The 21,145-nt window shown below is 40.4% G+C and overlaps 1 protein-coding gene across 13 annotated transcripts in view; it reads right to left on the reverse strand.

Moving 5' to 3' along the window:
* The window catches only part of LOC142049445 (erbin-like), a 159,059-nt gene that overhangs the window by 8,670 nt on the left and 129,244 nt on the right, over positions 1-21,145 (reverse strand). For 9 of the 13 annotated variants that reach the window (XM_075077170.1, XM_075077174.1, XM_075077173.1 and 6 more), the window contains 5 exons: positions 8,821-8,964; positions 7,894-8,025; positions 4,901-5,110; positions 3,112-3,204; positions 2,448-2,522 (listed from right to left, as the gene is read on the reverse strand). In XM_075077170.1, the coding sequence (XP_074933271.1) occupies positions 2,448-2,522; positions 3,112-3,204; positions 4,901-5,110; positions 7,894-8,025; positions 8,821-8,964 (654 nt within the window). The remainder of the gene's footprint in view (positions 1-2,447; positions 2,523-3,111; positions 3,205-4,900; positions 5,111-7,893; positions 8,026-8,820; positions 8,965-21,145) is intronic. The other 4 variants (XM_075077176.1, XM_075077175.1, XM_075077178.1 and 1 more) reach the window with 2 other exon arrangements.

Raw genomic sequence — 21,145 nt, forward strand, 5'->3', positions numbered from 1 at the left:
CTGGGGGTGCTGGTTGACAGCTGCCTGAACATGAGCCAGCAGCATGCCCAGGTGGCCAAGAAGGCCAACAGCCTCCTGGCTTGTATCAGGAATAGTGCGGCCACCAGGACTAGGGAAGTGATTGTGCCCCTGTACTCGGCACTGGTAAGGCCACACCTCAAATGCTGTGTTCAGTTTTGGGCCCCTCACTACAAGAAAGACAGTGAGGTGCTGGAGCCTGTCCAAAGAAGGGCAACGAAGCTGCTGAAGGGTCTGGAGAGCAAGTCTTATGAGGAGAGGTTGAGGGAGCTGGGGTTGTTTAGTCTGGAGAAGAGGAGGCTGAGAGGAGACCTTATCACTCTCTACAACTACCTGAAAGGAGGTTGTAGCAAGGTGGGTGTTGGTCTCTTCTCCCAGGTCACTAGCAATAGGACGAGAGGAAATGGCCTCAAGTTGCATCAGGGGAGGTTTAGATTGGATATTAGGAAAAATTTCTTTACTGAAAGAGTGGTCAGACATTGGAACAGGCTGCCCAGAGAGGTGGTGGTGTCCCCATCCCTGGAGGTATTCATAGAACATGTAGACGTGGCACTTCAGGGCATGGTTTAGGAGGCACAGTGGTGTTGGTTTGGCAGTTGGACTTGATCTTGAAGGTCTTTTGCAACCTTAATGATTCTGTGATAATATGCAACAATATCTTAAGACTTACATGCAATTATCTAGTCACAGAATTTTTTTAGACATATGTATTAGACATGCATTATGTGTGTCTAATGCATGTTTACAGAGAATATCGCCAAATCAAGCATAGCGAAGCCTCTTTGGGAGATATGATATTCAAAAACTGTAGATGTCTAGGCAGCAACAAGACAGTAGAACTGTCATTACATTGTCACTGGGATTATCACGAGTATAAACAACATGTTACATAAGATATTGTTAGTTATGAGAAATGAACAGCCTGTAATTGACTAAGCATGCAAATGCAACTTCAGCTCTTTTTTGAATTACGAGTTACTCATTAAACAAAAAGGAAAACCCAAGCAGAGCACCAGCATGACAAAAGGAAACTTCATTATAAGTGTCACAGACAAATGAAATTCCATAAATACAGGAATACACCATTAAGACTAAAGTCACCCTTTCACACATGTTCCACTCTATAAATATGTAAAAATATGTTGCCAGTATTTTCAAAGGTTTAACATGCTGCTTTTTCTTGTATGGAGTGTTGGAGGGTTCCCCTTCTTCCTTAAAGTTGTCTCCATCAGTAGGAGAACTAGGATTTAGAGCCAGCTTTCTCTTGCCCTCATGAGGAGGAACAAGTACAGAACTATTTGCCATGCTGAAAAACAAACTATCTTTTAGTTGGAACAGTTTAATCTTAGGTGTTTTGTGGGGTTTTTTTGTTTGTTTGCTTTTTTCCTCCTGTGTGCTTGTTGGCCTTTTCAGTAGAAGAATTATGCTGTGTGTTCAGTTTGGCTTTGTTTTAGCAAGTTCACATGAGGCTGTGGTTTAATTAAAATAGTGGGTGGTTGTTTTTTTGGTTTGGTGATGTTTTTTTAAACAACAGAAATGCAGCAGAGTTGACTATAAGCATTCTCAGACTAATGTAGTGAATAATTAATTTTTAACAAGCTTTGCAATTTTAAGGGTTGAACAGCACTGTTTAAATGTCCTGTTAGCCTGTTTCCCTAAGAAAGTAAAGCTTATATAAACCCTTTGTCCATTTCCTTGACCCCTTTCCAAATCACTTGTGAGCCCATTAGACAAATTTCAAACAAATCTGATACAATAGAGGTCTGAAAGGTACCAACTTCCTACAGAACAGAACTGCACAGCTACAGCCCAGAAGCCATGGCTCCTGAAGCAATCTACTTGGCTTGCCTGCAGCAGATGGGGCAGCCAGGAAGTACATGCTGTGACCAGACAGATATCAGCCAGCCAAGAGGTAGCTTCTGCCAGCACTTGCAGGTCAAGCCTGTCAGCTGGGGGAGAGGCAGCAAAGACTGGCAAGAACTGCAGGATGGAGGGGGATGTAAGAGTTGCAGCTGGGGAAAGGAGTTGTGAGGGGCAACTGCTGGTGTTCAGACAACATACTATTCAGAAAACTGCATGTGAATAACCACAAGTTAAATAACTGAATGATAGTAAAGCCTAATGAAAACACTCACATTCCATCTTGAATGACATTAGGCCTTTTTTTTTGTCTTTAAAAGTGTGAAAAGTGAATTTGAAAAATGATCCAACTGATTGATGCTTCAACCTGTATCACCCATCCTAATGTTAGGTGGAAGAAAACTAAAAGCATCATCCCAGAATATAAGAATGTTTCTGGAAAAGATACTGGCAATCTATATTAAAATTAAATTAAAAATTAAAAAGTAAATATTCTTCTTTTAGAAAAGGTGCAAACTAAAAATAAACTCATATATTACACAGATTTGTTAATTAGATGACTACAGTACCTGAATTATTTTATCTCCAGGCTGCAACAACTTAGATGCTGGACCTTCTGGTTGCACTCTGGTTACAAATATACCCTTGAAAGACAGAGGTGAAAAACACTTTTATCAACTTATTTCATGAATATTGTGGTACCATGAAACAGATTGCTATTCAAAACATCTCAGTTTTCCATCCTAAGTAGAAGAGACTGCTATGTTATTCTATACATCTACTGGCTTTTGTGACTGCCTCCCTTTTCTGATGTTAAATCCAAGAGAATTGCATTTAAAAGAATATTGAAGGGCAAATTCTGATCTGCCTTTAATTTGGCAGATGTACATGTCAAGATGAATTATCAACCACCAGAAATAAGGCTGTAGACTAAATCATGTTCTCTTTTAAGAGGCTTCCTAATTGTAAACTCCATAATTCACTATCTCAAATCTGTTGACTGATATCTAGAACAGTGCAAAAAACCACTCAGCCAGAATAATCCTCTGTTTTCATGTGACCACAGTGGTCACCTACCACCTTGATTTTCCATAATTTGTCCTCAATTTTCTCCCATCAAGCCCTGGAATTTAGTGGCTTAGGTTTGGGGATATACATGATTTTTTAATTTGGTAAAAACTAGAAAAAAATTAATCAGAATTATTTTAAAATACATTAGTATAAAATACTCACATTGTCTTCAGGTCTGAATGGATTCCCTCTACCACCAACTCCTCCTGATATACTAAATCCAAGTTCTGGATCCTTGTCAATTCTCACTCGAATCTAAATAGTTACAACCAAAGTTAGAACTGGTTGAAAATTTGCCTCCAAAGCTACCATAATAAAATTAAGGAATTCAGCTGAAAAAAGCTTTTAAAAAGAAAAACACTCAAACCCCCCATTTATCACAATTCATGTAATATTAATTCAGAACAATATTCCAATAAACAGTGTAAAATGTGTTCATCTGATTCGTGTCAATATGGAACTGTTTGTGCTTGTGTAACCGAGGGCCGTTCAATTGACTTGTTAACTGTCTTAATGGTTGGAATGTTGACTGGCGATTTGTTGCTAACAGTGGAAGCATCCTGATACAAGAGAGTGCCAAGATGGGGGGGGGCCACAGGTCGGCCAGTGATGATGGCAGGGAACTTCTTGGCTCAGAAGGCGCTAAAGAATGAAAACTGGGGGAAGGTAATTCCGGCAGGGGGAAATTGCGACCACCGACCCAATTCAGGACCAAAAAGACTTGCCCCCCCACACCCGTAAAGAGCATGCGTGCTAATCTACATGGCAGGCGTGGCTAATTTAACTACGGCTGACCAACGGCAAGTGGGATGCTTATCACTGACCAATGAGTGTAAACTTAGGCGTGTTTTTACTAATTGTTAACTGAATATAAACCCTGTAGTATTGTATGACGGCATGCACGTTAGGTGGAAGGATCCCCCGTGCATCCAGCGCTGCTTGCTTGTCTCTATTCAATAAATTGTAAACTTTAATTGAAATTCCGTTTAAGGCTAAATTAATTATAACAAACAGCATCTTCTATCATTGTACAAGCTTTACTCCAATATCGCTATGATTATAATCATGTAGTCCATGTAGGCTTTAAATTCAGATATATTTAGATATTGTGTAAATGAATTTAATGCCCCCAGCAAATATACATGTTCATATGAAGAACTTCTTATTTCTTTGCTACTTCCAGCTGAATTAAAAAAAATAAATCAAACCTAGTTCCTAATTTCACTTTAAATTCTACATAGCCAACACTGTCTCCCCTTTTTCTTGCCAGAAGAGTTGACAAGAAAACTTATTTTACACAAGAAGTTGATGTTCTCATTCTAGCACAGAATTAAAACATAGCTCTCAGTATTTTCTCAAACCCCAAAACAATACAGAGGAAATATCCTGTGTCCAAGAACAGAAAGTTGCCCACAATGACAGAGCCATTAAATTGCATAAGAATTTCTTACCCACATCTGTATATCATAAATAAAACTGATTAATTATCAGACATGCATCAGATGCTTACACTTTTTTTAATCCTGGTTTTTGTTTAGGGCTGCACACTCTCTACATTTGCAGGTTTTTGAACAATTCTGGATAGCAATGAATAAATGAACTTTAAGTTGTATTGCTACTTTGTAATTTTTTCAGTTACTACATCAATAATTAGTTGGTGATCAATAAACGTAGTCAAGAAATAAATTTCTATCTCAGTATAAAAATGCAAGCATAAGTTTCTTGTACATTCTGTTAAGAAACTACCACATTTCTCTTTAAAAATGTTCACATTAAAAGGAAAAAGCTCAAAACTAGAAGGAATGTGTGATTTCAGTAGTAGAACCGCATTGAGATAACATTGTCTTCTGCTGGAGGTAAATTCCTATATGATTTCTGTCACCATCTACATAGAAACAGCAATAAAACAAAAATATAACAATCCACTGTCACTGACAGATTTTATCCTTACCTCTTGCTTTGCCAATTTGTGGCTTTGTCTGGGGGAACACTGAGACTGGGTACAGGGAGGTTGGTGGGCAACTTTCAACATCAGATAATCAATTAAGTGTTCTCTAGATGGGTGTCTTGCTACTGACAATTGAGGAGGGAGATGATGGACTTGGCTATAGTTTGCATGAGGTCTCTGAGGCTGACACGTTTGCCCATTTGCCAAAGGTATCTGAATAAGACATGAATACTCAATGTCACACATTTTATAAGCATCAATCCTCAATTCCTCCTTTATTATTTCAATATTTCTCATGCTAGACTGCTTTTAATTCTAGGAACATTACTAAAACTAGTCTTTTGGATCATGTACAATTGTACTCAATTTTCATTATGTTCATCAGCTCTGACCTCCTGAGGAAAAAAATCTGGAAACCAAAAACTTACTTTGAGTGCAAATCATCTAGAACAGACTAGACAAGGTCTTTCCTTTTAGCACTTGCTTCACTGAGTTATCACAATCATCATTTTCTGGCAGTGCAACTGACAGCATTGACACTTGGTTGATATCATTATAGTTTGCACTTTTATTGCATAAAATTCAGAGGTTTTTGTAAGAATTCCCAGTAGATCATACAAAAAAATAAGAATCCCACATAGCTAGCAGACAGAAATTATATGCTCTGAGCATCTTTTGGTGACTACTTCACAAGAAAACCTGGGCAAATTCACATACAAGTTCAAGATTTTAATATGAAAACTAATGATATTTCCAATAAATTTTTTTTTTAAACTGTCACTGATTTGATAGGTATAATGATGACAAACAGCAGTAAGGTACACAACTGAAGACATACAGTGCATTCAAACCATTTCACTAAAAACAATGCTGAGATGACAACATTTCTTACTGAAGCCTCAGAGTTACTGTTCAGCTCTGCATTGAGACGGACAGCCTTTTCCCTCCTCACCCATATGGCTCACACTCTTACCCAGCCTAAGTAGTCACTCATCCATCTGTATGATTCCCACATTCAAAAAAAGCTGCAGTCATGAGTTACAGATTTTTCTATCTACCACCATTATTCCACTAGTTATAGCATACAAGGCTATTAAAATACTCTATTTCTCAATATCATAAATAACTTAAGTGTGCAAATTTCAACATTTAATCATGCTATGTGAATGGACGCATATCAGAACCTATTCTGTTAGTATGAGTTTTCTATGCAAAAATGATTCTGAGAAATGGCAATGTGTACATGTAGTTTTTTAGCTTATTTACAGATCAGATGTATTATATTTACACAATTTTCTACTGCCTTTTCTGAAAAATCTAAAGCATTACAAGAAAACTATTTGTTGTATTGCCAGAGGTAGAGTTTATATAGGTGTCATGGTTTAGCCCCAGTCAGCAACTAAATACCACACAGCCACTCGCTCACTCCCCCCACCCCTGTAGGATGGGGGAGAGACTAGGAAGGGCAAAATTAAGAAAACTTGTGGATTGAGATAAGTTTAATAATTAAAATAAAACAACAATAATATAACGAAAAGGAAAACAACAAGAGAGAGGTGAAACCTTGGGGGGAGGGAAAAAAACCAAACAACAATTGATGCAACCGCTCACCACTGGCTGACCAATGCTGCCAGTCCCTGAGCTGCAATCATTGCTTTCCCCGGCCAGCTCCTCTCCCAGGTAGCATACTGGGCATGACATCATATGATATGGAATCTCCCTTTGGCCAGTTTGAATCCACTCTTAGCTGTGCCCCCTCCCCTCCCAGCTTCTTGTGCCCCTGGAAGAGCATGGGAGGCTGGAAAAGTCCTTAACTAGTGTATGCACTACCCAGCAACAACTAAAAATATCAGTGTTATCAATATTATTCTCATACCAAATCCAAAGCACAGCACTATACCAGCTACAGTGAAGAAAATGAACTCTATCCCAGCTGAAACCATGACAATAGGCAACATGTATCAACAACTATGCAAATTCCCAATATCCAATGTCTGTAAAAATGCAACTGAAATTACTGAAGTTATAAAAATAAAATAGATTGCTGCATCGTAATAACTTACGAGCATCCATTTGGTTTCACTGTAATAAGTCCTGTCTGTATAGATGGTCCTTAGAGATGAAAACAATATCTCCTACAAATTCTAGTTTATCAGAATATCATCACAAAAGATTTCAAGTTTGTTCTTTAAAAGTTTTAACCAGCTTCAGTTTGCTTTCCTGAAGTCATCTGTCATATTCCAATTTCCACTTGAATTATGTCTTTTGCTGCAAATTCCTTCTTTCAAAGTCCCTACTAAAGTAAATGAAAGCTATCCCCCTTCATATAGTTAACTATTTTGTCTTCCAAAAAGAGGATGCTATTTCAGTGTCGTGGTTTAGCCGGCAGCTCAGCCCCACACAGTCGCTCACTCACTCCCCCACCGGTAGATGGGGGAGAGAATCAGAAGGGTAATGCTCATGGGTTGGGATAAGAACAGTTTAATAATTAAAATTAAAAGAAACAACAACAGAAATGCAATGTAAAGGAGAACAACGAGAGGCGCAAAGCCCCAGGGGAGGGAGAGGGGGAACGAACCGCTGAAACAAACCGCACGCGACGCAGCCGCCCGCCGATGAGACGCCGCGCCGCTCCCGAGCTGCAACCTGCCCCCCCCTTAATATACTGTTCATGGAGTCACATGGTATGAAATGAACATGCCATTGGCCAGTCGGGGTCAGCCGCCCCCACCACGGCCCTGCCCCTCCCAGCCCCCCCCCTCCCCCGCCACGCGGCAGAGCGCGGGAAGCTGGAAAGGTAGCCGACCCCCTACAGTGAGGAGAATTAACCCCTTCTCAGCCAAAACCAGCACATTCAGTTATGCCACCTTCAATACCTAGGTGAAAGTGAAATCCTGTTTTACATTTTAAAGAAGTCCCAGTTCCAACTACTATCCCAGTATATGTTTCTACAAATAATAAATATAACCTATCCATGGTATCATGTAGTTAATTACCTGGACAGCTATTTTCTTCATACCATCTGGAGAAATATCTTTGAGACTAAGCATGGCAGATGAGTAATTCTGCTGTCCTGTAATTAATACCTCATCCTGGCATTGGTCTCCTGGAGTAGAAGCCTGGGGGTGCTTTAAACAGAATGGAGCAGTAAGGAAGAATGTCTTCATATTATTCAAATTATAATATTCTCATAAGAAGCCCAGAATAAAATATTTTAAGGGTTTTGTCATTCTTTATCTTCTTTAACTAGTACATTGTTTACGTAGAAAAATCTTACTAGCCAAGACACCACACCGATAAAATACTACTGGATATTTACAAAAACTATCAACTGCAGAGGTGTCTTTGATCACCAATACATTGATAAGAAAAGTCAACAAATGCTAAAGACTGCTTATTGAAGGATTCACATGGTTAGAAGTCTTCTGTTGACTTTATCCTGCTCACTATGGATATCATAACCTCAGAGTTAAGGAGTTGATTCCTCACATTTTCTTACAAACAAAATAATTTTCTTGAATGCCTAGTGTATCTTTACACAGTTTACATCAGAATTTGTTTGTAGGAGGAGAAGCATAATAAAATTTTGTTCAAACCTTTATCAACTTAAGTTAAATTCAGAATGCTAATCTCTTGCTCATATATGTACAACGAAACCAGACAGTTTTACATATGTTCAACCATCTATAAAAGCCAATTAGAAAAATCAATGACATTAAATTGACAAGTCTTGCAATAAGGTTAAAGTGTATAAAGTGAAGGCAGTCTTTGATTTAATGCCTATAATAATATAAATTATGCGCTGATTTTTTTTTTATTGAAAGCATTGTCCATATATAAAAGGACAACTATCAATTTAATGACACCTCTCAGTTTATTCTTTCCCCTTCTATATATTGCAATAGCCTCCTGTAGGTACTCACTTGAACAATATGCACACCAGAACCTCTTCTGTCTGCAACACTCAAGGCAACACTACCCTGGCTGCCATGCAGATCCCTAGAGCTGCCATAGTGAAAGTTGCTAACTGCAGCATAATTGGAATTAAAGGACCCAGACAGCATGCTCTGAATAAAGAGGGGACAGATTTAACACAGATTAGTGCAGCATGCATAAACCACAAGACATGTTATACATGGACTAATAGAAGCATATTCCATTGTCATGCAAGATAAAAAACATGCAAGAACAATACCACTTGTTATAAGTAAAAAAACTTAGTGACTCCTATTTACCTTTATTTACTGTAAATCAGCATGCAATTAGCAGTTTACATGCAGAATTACATGTAAATAGAGTAATTCAAATGTTCATGTATCTGGAAAAACAAAGGTGCACAGCTTATCAAAGTTTCTAAGTTTTCATTAAATTTGGAATATATAAAATATGTTGTAGGAAGAGGAGCTGGCAGTCAAGATACCCATCTTTAGAAACCCATCTAATTACCAGTTATTATTTTGTCTCATTCCCCCCCCCCCCTTACTGGTACAGTACAAAAAAAATTTACAGAGACAGAAATTTGACTGACTGGGTTTTCTTGTTATTGCAATGCTGTCAACATCCACAATGCATTCTAATAACACTTCATTCAAGAATGTTAACAAGCTTCATGTAAAGAGAAGCTGTAAGAAACCTTGGAGTCCATCCCTGTGCCACTGCAGGCAATCAAACAGGTAACGTGAGCTCAAGGACAGAAGCAATAGCAGTTTGGTTTTGAGCTTCATTACCTTGCAAACCTGACCTCTGCAATACTGGCAAGGGTAATAAAAAGAAAGTAGTAGACATTACCATCTTGCCACCAAGGACATTTATAAGAACAAAAAAAAATAAAGAGACTGCACACAAAAGAAAAGTGAAATCCCCCATGTACCACCTGAGAAATGAAACAAACCTATCTTAAAACATTGACAGAGACCCATGGAAAAAACATGATAATAGTAAAAGATATACCACAAAGCATCAAAACCTTTTTCAAAGTTTTCCAAGTAAAAAAGTTCAAAATATATAGAATTTGACTAAGATACTGCAACAACTCATACATATATTTTGGTGTTTGTCTGTTGTCTACACATACTAATCTGATTTTGAAAATAGTCACTAGTTCTCAGGCAGATATTTGCTCTTTCATACTAACTTTATTAAACTAGTTTTAGTTTCACAAGATAATCAAAGTCATACATCTCTGCGTATTCATACTCCCCAGATGCTCTGGTAGCACAATCATTTGAAACCCTCTTTGAAAATAGTATTTACTGACAATACTTGGCTTTTCTTGGCCAAGGCTCTTGGATAACCTCCCACTCAATGGCACAGTGAGCTTTCTTCATGCTCTTCTTCTACACCTACCTTGTTCTCTAGTCAATGTATTTTTTACAAGCTTCCAGACAAGTCTCCAGAAGCTATTCCCCTCTTGGGAGGGGAAAATTGTACTCAGCATTCAAGTCTCTCTTTACTAAACATTCTAGCTGAGCTTACTGCTCCTCTAAGTTTCAGTCCTAACACCCAGATGAAACCAATAAAGCCAGTTTTCCTTAGCTCCTTAGTGTCTCAAAGCATCTTCCTACAACTCTTCTAAAAATATTCTATGTAATTAGCCAGATGGCCTTTTCCCCACTAGTACAGGCAACTCCCCAAAGTCTCCCTACAGGAAGCTCCTCTCAAAGGCTCCTATATCTCTACATCTTCTGTAAACGGCAAAAAGACTAAAATAGAGGGAATGCATAGTGAGACTAGAAAGTTATCTTCTTCTTGTGGTTTAGCTGGCAACTCAGTCCCACACAGCCGCTCGCTCACTCCCCCACCAGCAGGACGGGGGAGAGAATCAGAAGGGTAACGCTTGTGGGTTGAGATAAGAACAGTTTAATAATTAAAATAAAACAATAACAACAATAATAACATAATAAAAAGGAAAATAACAAGAGAAAGAGGTGAAACCCAGGGTGGGGAAGAACCACCAAAATAAACCACACATGATGCAGCTGCTCACCACCCACCGACCCAACACTGCCAGTCCCCAAGCCACAACAACCCCTATGCGCCAACTGCCCTGTTAATGTACTGGTCATGGTGTCATGTGGTATGGAATGAACATCCCATTGGCCAGTCGGGGTCAGCTGTCTTGGCTGTGGCCCCACCCCTCCCGGCCTCTTGCCCACATGGCAGAGCATGGGAAGCTGGAAAGGACCCTGACTACTACAGGTGCTACAGTGAAGAGAATTAACCCTTTCTCAGCCAAAACCAGCACACTTCTGAAAGTGTCTCTAGCAGACCATCTTACTATAAAGAGCCCTAGATCCATTAGATTCACTCTTCTCTGAGAAGGACCCAAAGAGATGGTCAATAAATAGTGACAATCTAAGGTAGATCTTCAATAGGAGGTAGAACTTTCCTATAATTTGTAGAGGCACAAACTTGTCCATCAGGAATTAAGATTTCAGTTAACTCAGTTTAGTGGGCTTCAAGGTGATTACATAGCTTGAGAAATGTTTTATTCAAGGGTTTATAAAATCTCCTTCCTTGGTAGAGACTTTTTCCAAAGTACAAAAACTGTGCAATTGATGTAGAGAAGATACAAGAAGTACTGCAAACACCATTTTTCTCCTTCTCTACATTGGGCATAGTGTCTCAACACTAAGTTAGAAGGAATTCACAAGTACAAACTGTACATAACAAATACTATTTTAAGTTACATGGAGTCGTAATTGGGAAGAGAGAAACGGAGGCATTTGGAGAGTGAATGGTATCCCTCTTAATTTTGCTTCTCAACACAAGCACAACGAAGGTTGTGCATTTCCTAGGAAGATTTCTGAAGATTGCTGCACCAGAGAAGACTTCCAGAGATATGGATATGCAGATGCCACCCCCCATTTTAATTCCAATTTATTAAAAATAAATTAAATATGGAATAAATGCATGGTTTAAACTTCAGATTAAATATGAATGTTAATTCCAAGTACCAACTGCATTCTCTACCTGACTTGCTACAGTGTCTTAGGGCATAATGGCCTGCAAAATAATAATTCAAATATTTGAGGCTTGAGAAATCTCATTTCAGCTACTCTAATATACACTAACCAATATACATGCCATGTTCCATTATATTTTTGTGAAAGCTGTTTACTAGAAATCAGTTATTCAAATGTGAAGAACACATATTAAAAGCTACAACATATCAAGAAAAAATGGCTATGTATAAAGTAAAAAGTATTCAGCATATAAATCAGGATTTGTAGTCAAAATTAGTCTCTAAAGGAATCAGTTTAGATGCAGACAGCTAGTAGCATAGTTCTAGGGTTTATTTACATTCTTTTTGAATGCTAAAAGTCAGAACATGTTCTCTATTTTGCACCTTAAAAGAGAATTAACAATTTCAGATTTTGAAAGCGTGTCTTTTGGGAACTGAAGTACCTTAATGCATTTACTCAGGTGCAAGACAACAGTGGAATTTACTTAGAAGAACTTCTATTGGATAATACTGTCATAATTTTAAGACTGGCTGGAGTCTCTCTTGGCAATCCATTAAATTTTGGTATAGAAAGGAACTAATAAAATTAAAATATTTGCAGGGAACAAGACTCTGTATTCTACTTATCTTAGAATAGACTTAACTGGTAACTTAACTTCTAAACGTAAGTATTAGCCTTTTAAAAAAGCTAAAAAAAGCTAAAAGAAAGCTTTGTTTGAAATCTTATAGAATTCTAGTAAGACAGTAGTTTATCCCAAACAAGAGGAACTTGAACATTATGAAACTATTCTCCTTCAGTCACTGGGGGGGATTATTAGGTTTCTGAACCTGAATTAAAAAAAATTTATATTCAATATCTTCAATAAGTGACAGCATTCCTATTGAAGAGTTACATATGGAGAAATACATATAATTTAAATTCTACTGTCAAATGTTTGCAGGGTCAGAACTTTTCTTGTTTACATTCAAAATGCACAAGAATTTTATTCCTTTTGATGTGTGATGTATTGATTTCTGAACTCTACAAAATATAACGCATTGATGATTCAGTAGTCCATTAAAAATGGAGAAACAAAATAAAACTGAAATAAAAATTTAAAACTGACAGCTACTGAATGGATAGCATTCCTGTAATTTATCAGTGTCAAAATATTCTTCATCTTATAAACACTTAAGCACTTAATTTTATGTGTGCACAGACCCACAGAAGTTACTTCCCTTGACATATTTAAACAAGCTTAACTTGGAAAGGATCTGAGGCCATACCAATTAAAAATTTTTTCTAAATTAGGTATGTAGAGAAAAAAAAACTCAGGAAAAAATTCAAGCTTTGATTAAACCTGATATTCTATATCAATACTGCAACACTTGGACTTTTTTTTTTTTAAATAAGGCACCACACATTGACAACTTTGAGAATACAACCACCTATTTTAATTTCTGAAATGAAAAGTAGGAATCTAACTTTATGACCTCTTCTCTGAAAGCTCTGCCGTTCTAGATAAATAGTAGAAAAAGTAGATAAAAAATAGAGCACTTAATTCCAGATGAAATTAGAATTGAAAGCAAACATGCACCTGATGAACTACCAAGAGATCAACAACAACAACAAAAAAGAAAATAGACATATGTAAGGAAAGGATAGAATCAGGCCCAGCAACTGTTTCTGCTTACTCAGCACATCAAAATATAATATAATAGATATTTGCAGATAACCATTGCAGATATTTATTATTGCAGTTTATGGATGAGAAATTCCTCTACCACACAATAAAATGTGACTCCTCATGCAAATTAAACTCTTGAAAGTTTTTTTTCCACCTGTATCAGTTAAAAAGGGCTAATAAAAACCCCTAAGAACTAGCTTCTCCAATTTTGGCCAATAAGCCAAAATTATTTAAGTGGGTTCACCCACCCCCACCCCCTCTCCAGTTACTAAATTTTATTAAAACAAACAAGTACTTCAGGAGTTTCACATAAAAATCCCCAACAAAACCAACCCCGAAAAACCCACTACAGACTCTTTCCTAAGAAGCACAGCACAGAAATAATAAACATGATTAAATTCAATAACAGACTCAGAAGAGTCACAGCAAATGCAATACTATTAACCTATACTGTTGTGTATAACCAACAGGCAAGAAGATATGAATTAAATATTCATCATAATGCTTAATTTTGTTTATCTGTTTTTGTCAGTGTTGTATCTTATGCTTTAAAAATAAATGCCATTTTAAATCCATGAAAGTGTTGTCAAAGCGATTTCCAATAAATGCTTGTACCTTAAATAAGTTCTGTAATTACTGAAATTTTTTTGGGATTTCAAAACATTTCAGAAGTCTGGTTTATAGATTAACCTCCCCCCAAAAGCTAATTTTTAATTACAAACAGAAATATCTGAAACCATTATTTTAAAAGAGCAAAGAAATTGTGGAATAAGTGAATGTGGCCTCCATTGACAGCACTAGAGATCTCATCGCCCTTATTGGATGCAAGCCGTGGGATAGAAAAACAACCCACAAAAACACAGAACTGAGGCCTTGATATGTGGGACAGAAGGTCAGGGGCACAGCTGGAGCACCGAAGCAGGAGAGCGCGCTTATCTACGTTTATACCATATGTGGAGCTAGTGTGGTAGAACACATTCAGAGGGGGAGAGAAGGGAAAAATACTAGCTCAGGAGGCAGACTATATTAAGGCTGCTCTTCTGTTAATAAACAACTTCGGCTTTGCTTGTGCATGAATACGGAGTCCATGTCATGAAACGCCACAGAAATACCCAGTGAATCCCTAGATTTTCCACAGTATCATATTTGCCAGCTGCCATATAGGATCATATCTACATTTTTCACACTTCAGATTTGTTTAAAAAAGTCAGTCATATCCCAGTGAAAATCAAGTAAACAGTTATATACACATTCACTTTTAAACCCATAAATAAGTCTCAGATTGCTAAGTAAAAGCTACTTTAAACCTCTTCAAGGCCAGAAAAAAAGAAATACACACATACAAACCAGACTTCTAAAAAACTATTAAATTAGATGCACAGCTAAGAACTCTGTCGTGGTTTAGCCGGCAGCTCAGCCCCACACAGTCGCTCGCTCACTCCCCCACCGGTAGATGGGGGAGAGAATCAGAAGGGTAACACTCATGGGTTGGGACAAGAACAGTTTAATAATTAAAATTAAAAGAAACAACAACAGAAATGCAAGGTAAAGGGGAACAATGAGAGGCGCAAAGCCCGGGGGGAAGGGAACTAACTGCCGGAACAAACCGCACAAAACGCAGCCGCTCACAGCCCAACGACCCGACGCCGGGCCGCTCCCGAACCACAAAGTGCCCCCCCCTTAATATACTGGTCATGGTGTCACATGGTATGGAATGAACATGCCATTGGCCAGTCGGGGTCAGCTATGTCTATGAGGCTATTTCGGAAATGAGTCCCATTGTCTGACTCAATTCTCTCTGGGGTGCCATGTCGCCACAGGACATGGCGCAAGTTTCACATTTGTGGATAGCCTGTGCAATAACATCCATGGTCAAGTCCACCCCTCGATCACGAGCCCACCTGTATGTTGCATCTCTCCCTTGATGGCCTGAGGTGTCATGGGCCCACCGAGCTAGAAATAGTTCACCCTTATGTTGCCAGTCCAAATCCACCTCAGCCACTTCAATCTTGGCAGCCTGATCCACCTGCTGGTTGTTCCGATGTTCTTCACTGACCCGACTCCTGGGGACGTGAGCATCTACATGACGTACCTTTACAACCAGGTTCTCGACCCGGGCAGCAATATCTTGCCACAATGTGGCGGCTCAGATGGGTTTACCTCTGCGCTGCCAGTTGCTTTGCTTCCACTGCTGCAGCCAGCCCCACAGGGCATTTGCCACCATCCAGGAGTCAGTATAGAGATAGAGCACTGGCCACTTTTCCCATTCAGCAATGTCTAAGGCCAGCTGGATGGCCTTTACCTCTGCAAACTGGCTCGATTCACCTTCTCCTTCAGCAGTTTCTGCTACTTGTCATGTAGGACTCCATACAGCAGCCTTCCATCTCCGGTGCTTCCCCACAAGACAAGAGGACCCATCGGTGAACAGGGTATATTGCTTTCCATCTTCTGACAGTTTGTTATAGAGTGGGGCTTCTTCAGCACGTGTCATTTCCTCCTCTGGTGATAGTCCAAAGTCTGTGCCTTCTGGCCAGTCCATAATCACTTCCAAGATTCCTGGGCGACTGGGGTTTCCTACCTGAGCCCACTGGGTGATCAGTGCAACCCATTTACTCCATGTAGCATCAGTTGCATGGTGTGTAGAGGGGACGTTTCCTTTGAACATCCAGCCCAGCACTGGCAGTCGGGGTGCCAGGAGCAGCTGTGCTTCAGTACCAACCACTTCTGAAGCAGCTCAAGCCCCTTCATATGCTGCCAATATCTCTTTTTCAGTTGGAGTACATCAGGCTTCGGGCCCTCTGTATCCCCGACTCCAAAACCCTAGGGGTCGACCTCGGGTCTCCCCATGCGCTTTCTGCCAGAGGCTCCAGGTAGGGCCATTCTCCCCGGCTGCAGTGTAGAGCACATTTTTTAAATCTTGTCCTGCCCAGACTGGCCCAAGGCATGAACTATCCCCTGTTTAATCTGTTCAACAGCCTGTTGTTTCTCAGGGCCCCATTTGAAATAATTCTTTTTCCGTGTCACTTGATAGAGAGGGCTTACGATCATATTGTAATTTGGAATATGCATTCTCCAAGAACCCACAACGCCCAAGAAAGCTTGTGTTTCCTTTTTGCTAGTTGGTGGAGAAAGGGCAGTTATTTTTTTGATCACATCCATTGGGATCTGACGACATCCATCTTGCCATTTGGTTCCTAAGAACTGGATCTCTTGTGTGGGTCCCTTAATTTTACTTTGTTTTATGGTAAAACCAGCTTTCAGAAGGATTTGGACTATTTTCTTTCCTTTCTCAAAAACTTCTTCTGCTGTGTTGCCCCACACAATGATGTCATCAATGTATTGAAGGTGTTCTGGAGCTTCTCCCTGTTCCAGCACAGTCTGAATCAGTCCATGGCAAATGGTAGGACTGTGTTTCCACCCCTGGGGCAGTCAATTCCAGGTGTACTGGACGCCCCTCCAAGTGAAAGCTAACTGTGGCCTGCACTCTGCTGCCAGAGGGATTGAGAAGAATGCATTAGCAATATCAATTGTGGCATACCACTTGGCTGCCTTGGACTCCAGTTCGTACTGAAGTTCTAGCATGTCTGGCACAGCAGCACTCAGTGGTTAAGTGACTTCATTCAGGCCACGATAGTCTACTGTTAGCCTCCACTCTCCATTACACTTCTGCACTGGCCTTATGGGACTGTTAAAGGGTGAGTGGGTCTAAACTGGTGACTCCTTGGCTCCTCAGTTGGTGAATGAGTTCATGAATGGGGATCAGGGGGTCTCTGTTGGTGCGATATTGCTGCTGGTGCACTGTTGTGGTGGCGATTGGCACCTGTTGTTCTTTGACCTTCAGCAACCCCACAACAGAAGGGTCCTTCGAGAGGCCAGGCAAGGTACACAGTTTTTTAGTTTCCTCCGTCTCCAAGGCAGCTACACCAAAAGCCCACTTGTAACCTTTTGGGTCCTTGAAATACCCTCTCCTGAGATAGCCAAGGATGCACGGAACCTCTGGGCCAGTCACAATGGGGTGCTTTTGCCATTCATTCCCAGTGAGGCTCACTTCAGCCTCCAATACAGTTAGCTCTTGGGATCCCCCTGTCACTCCAGCAATACTGATGGGTTCTGCCCCTATATAGTTTGATGGCATTAAGGTGCACTGTGCGCCGGTGTCCACTAAAGCTCTATACTCCTGTGGGTCAGATGTGCCAGGCCATCGGATCCACACAGTCCAGTAAGCCCAGTTATCCCTTTCCTCCACCTGGCTGGAGGCAGGGCCCCTCTAGTCTTGATCATGGCATTCACAACTCACTTCCTGTAAATGTTTATCAGGAGTCTCTCTATTAGGCTTAGAAAAAAAATCAGCACTTCTACTCCTCTGTCTGGGGACTGGCTCACTGGAAATTGGAGCAGCAGCTTTCCTGGAAGAGCCTCCCTGAGTGACTGTTCTTCCCTGCAGCTCACACACTCGTGCCTGTAGGGTCGAGGCAGGCTTGCCATCCCACCTCATCAGGTCCTCTCCGTGGTCACGCAGGTAGAACCATAGGGTGGCCCGTGGTGTGTATCCCCTCCTTTGAGCCAAAGGATGCTTATTCCTAACAGCTGAGACACTGCTCTGTCGAGGTGGGGAGTAGGACAGATCTTCTTTGAGTTGCTGGACCTCTTGGGATATTTCCTCCACAGCAGAGACGAGCGAGGAAGAGATATTTGTTTCGTAATCCCGGAGTCTATCAATCACCTCCGCCACCGTTGGTGTCTCGTCCCCTTTCCAGGACATTACTGCCAATGAGTTTGCATGCGAGGATGGTGCGCTCCGTACAAACTTCTGCCACATGGGTCGTGTGCACTCGGCTTCATCTGGATCTTTGGATGACCGTTGATCATCCAGGTCACCATAAATCACCTCAAGCACAGCTAATTCCCTTAGATACTGGATGCCATTCTCCATAGTTGTCCATTTTCCTGGGCGATATGTAACATCTTCTTTAAAGGGATACCTTTCCTTCACTCCAGACAGGAGTTGCCTCCAGAGGCTGAGGGCTTGTGTTTTTTTTTCCCAATTGCTTTGTCAACATCCCCTTCCCCAGGAAGGGATCCCAGTTGTTTGGCTTCTTTTCCCTCTAGTTCCAGGCTACTGGCCCCATTATCCCAGCATCGGAGCAGCCAGGTGGCAGTGTGCTCACCTGAACGACGGCTGAAATGTTTTCACATATCTCACAACTCTCTCAAGGACAGGGATCGGGTGGTCTCTATTTAATTTATGACTTCCTCCTCCTTTCCTCGTGACGGCGCTCTGCTTTTTCATCATCCCGTTCTAAACGAGTTGATGTCCGCTTCCAATATTTCATCTTGTGTATGGGGGCAACTGATACTGGTACGGGTTGATTCTCTGAGCCAGCTCCAGTACTTGTCGTGGGGTTTTGAGTGGCTGCAGTGCCTGTCCTCAGGGCTGGAGTGACTACAGTGCCAGTCGCTTTGCATTTCAATCCAGAGACATTCTCTTCCCCTTGGGAGCCCTGAATACTGCTGAGCAGGGCTCAGTATGCATGGGCCAGGCGCCAGCACATTGCAGTTATCTGTGGCTCTCTGGAGCTCCCAGCATAACAACATACTTTCTCCAAATATTCTACTAGCTTTTCAGGATTCTGCACTTGTTCAGGGGTGAAACTCCAAAACACTGGGGGTGCCCACTGCCCTAGGTATTTGCCCATGCTATCCCACATGCCCTGCCACTCATAACTATCAAGCCTTGGGGTAGATTTCTGGGTAATATTCTTAAGTTGCTTAGTCAAAACCAACATGCCCAAAAACTAAAAATAAGTGCACCTTAACCACCCAAGGATGTTCAAGATACAAAAAGGTGGTTGTAATAGAGGCAGAGACATCATAGAACAAAGTTGCAAAGGTACTCTTCTGTATTGCCTCCATATAAAATCTCTCCAAGGAGGAGGTATAATTGCTAATTGCCTCAACAAGGTGGTATCCAAAGTACAGTAACAGTTTCAGCAAAAACCCCAAATACCAGGTAAAGCTGAAAACAAGTGTTTGTATAACAAATCTTGTAGGCAAAACATTACTAATCACAGCAGAACACAGCAGACTCAACAAACCAACACCAATCTTGAACACCAACTGCAAAAAGGACCACATGGTGCTGTGACCAGCAGCTGTTATTATCTCCAACCCTTGAGCCCCATGTTGGGCTCCAGAAAGACTGTTGTGGTTTAGCCGGCAGCTCAGCCCCACACAGTTGCTCGCTCACTCCCCCACCGGTAGATGGGGGAGAGAATCAGAAGGGTAACGCTCGTGGGTTGGGATAAGAACAGTTTAATAATTAAAATTAAAAGAAACAACAACAGAAATGCAATGTAAAGGAGAAAAAGGAGAGGCGCAAAACCCCGGGGAAGGGAGGGGAACAAACCGCACACAACAGAACCACTCATCACCCACCAACCCAATGCTGCTCCACTCCTGAGCCACAACCTGCCTCCCCTTAATAAACTGGTCATGGTGTCACATGGTATGGAATGCACATTCCATTGGCCAGTTCGGGTCAGCAGTCCCCACCATGGCCCTGCCCCTCCCAGTCCCCTGCCACGTGGCAGAGCCTGGGAAGCTGGAAAGGTAGCTGACCCCCCACGGTGAGGAGAATTAACCCCTTCTCAGCCAAAACCAGCACAACTCAATAACAGCTATTCCATATCATTCTAGTAGGAAACAAAAATTATTACATATAAAGCATAACAGAAAGTATGGACAGATATAAAAGGAATCAAGTCAGGTAACCAATTTCACTTCAGTCAAGGTGACTACACTGCTACAGTACCTGAAGAGATCTCACTGGCGTATTAAATATTGTTCCTAACATGTCAAACATCGATGATATAGAAAAAAGCTATAAACAAATTGCATTAGCAGTATTCTGAAGCTTTATTTCCCTCGCCATTTAAGTATTGCCGGGATTTTTACTTCTCTGTTTTTTCATGTAATATTTGATATGTGCATCCAGGAGAACAGAAGATCAAAGAATGCACTATTAGTGTTGGAACATGGTGAGGTTTGTGATCACCTCGTAGGAGTAATTTTTTCAACCACCTCCAATTAAATTTCTTTAGCTATCAAGGATATCGAAGTATTTAGCATAATAATCACAAACCATACTATGTTCTTTCAAAAGAAAAAGAAAATCCATCTAGCTGGCATAATCAAAACATATTTTGGCTGTTTCACTTCCCCTCCAAGGAAACAGGATCAGGTAATGACATTCTGCCCAATATTTAGTGATGATATTTTAAATTGGTTTAGCTGGACAGCATACGTTACATTCTTCCATTCTCAAATTCTTTGAAGATATATAATTGTTCAGCTCTACATATCAGCTCAAATTCTTGAGACCATTTATAGTATATAAAGAATCCTTTTCATCATCTCTAGTTATATCAAAACCTCCTGTGATTTCCTGAAATGAACAAGATTTTAAAGTGTTTTCATGTCACAACAATAAATATTCATTCAACAGTCTGTCAAATATCCAACTTAAAAAGATAACTGGCTTAGAGGCAAATATATATTAATTATAACTTTTGAATTCTTCAGCAACTGAAGCTGTAGACCTACCTATACTTCCAAATA

Source organism: Phalacrocorax aristotelis, chromosome W (assembly GCF_949628215.1).
Source record: "Phalacrocorax aristotelis chromosome W, bGulAri2.1, whole genome shotgun sequence".
NCBI classification, from domain to species: Eukaryota; Metazoa; Chordata; class Aves; order Suliformes; family Phalacrocoracidae; genus Phalacrocorax; species Phalacrocorax aristotelis.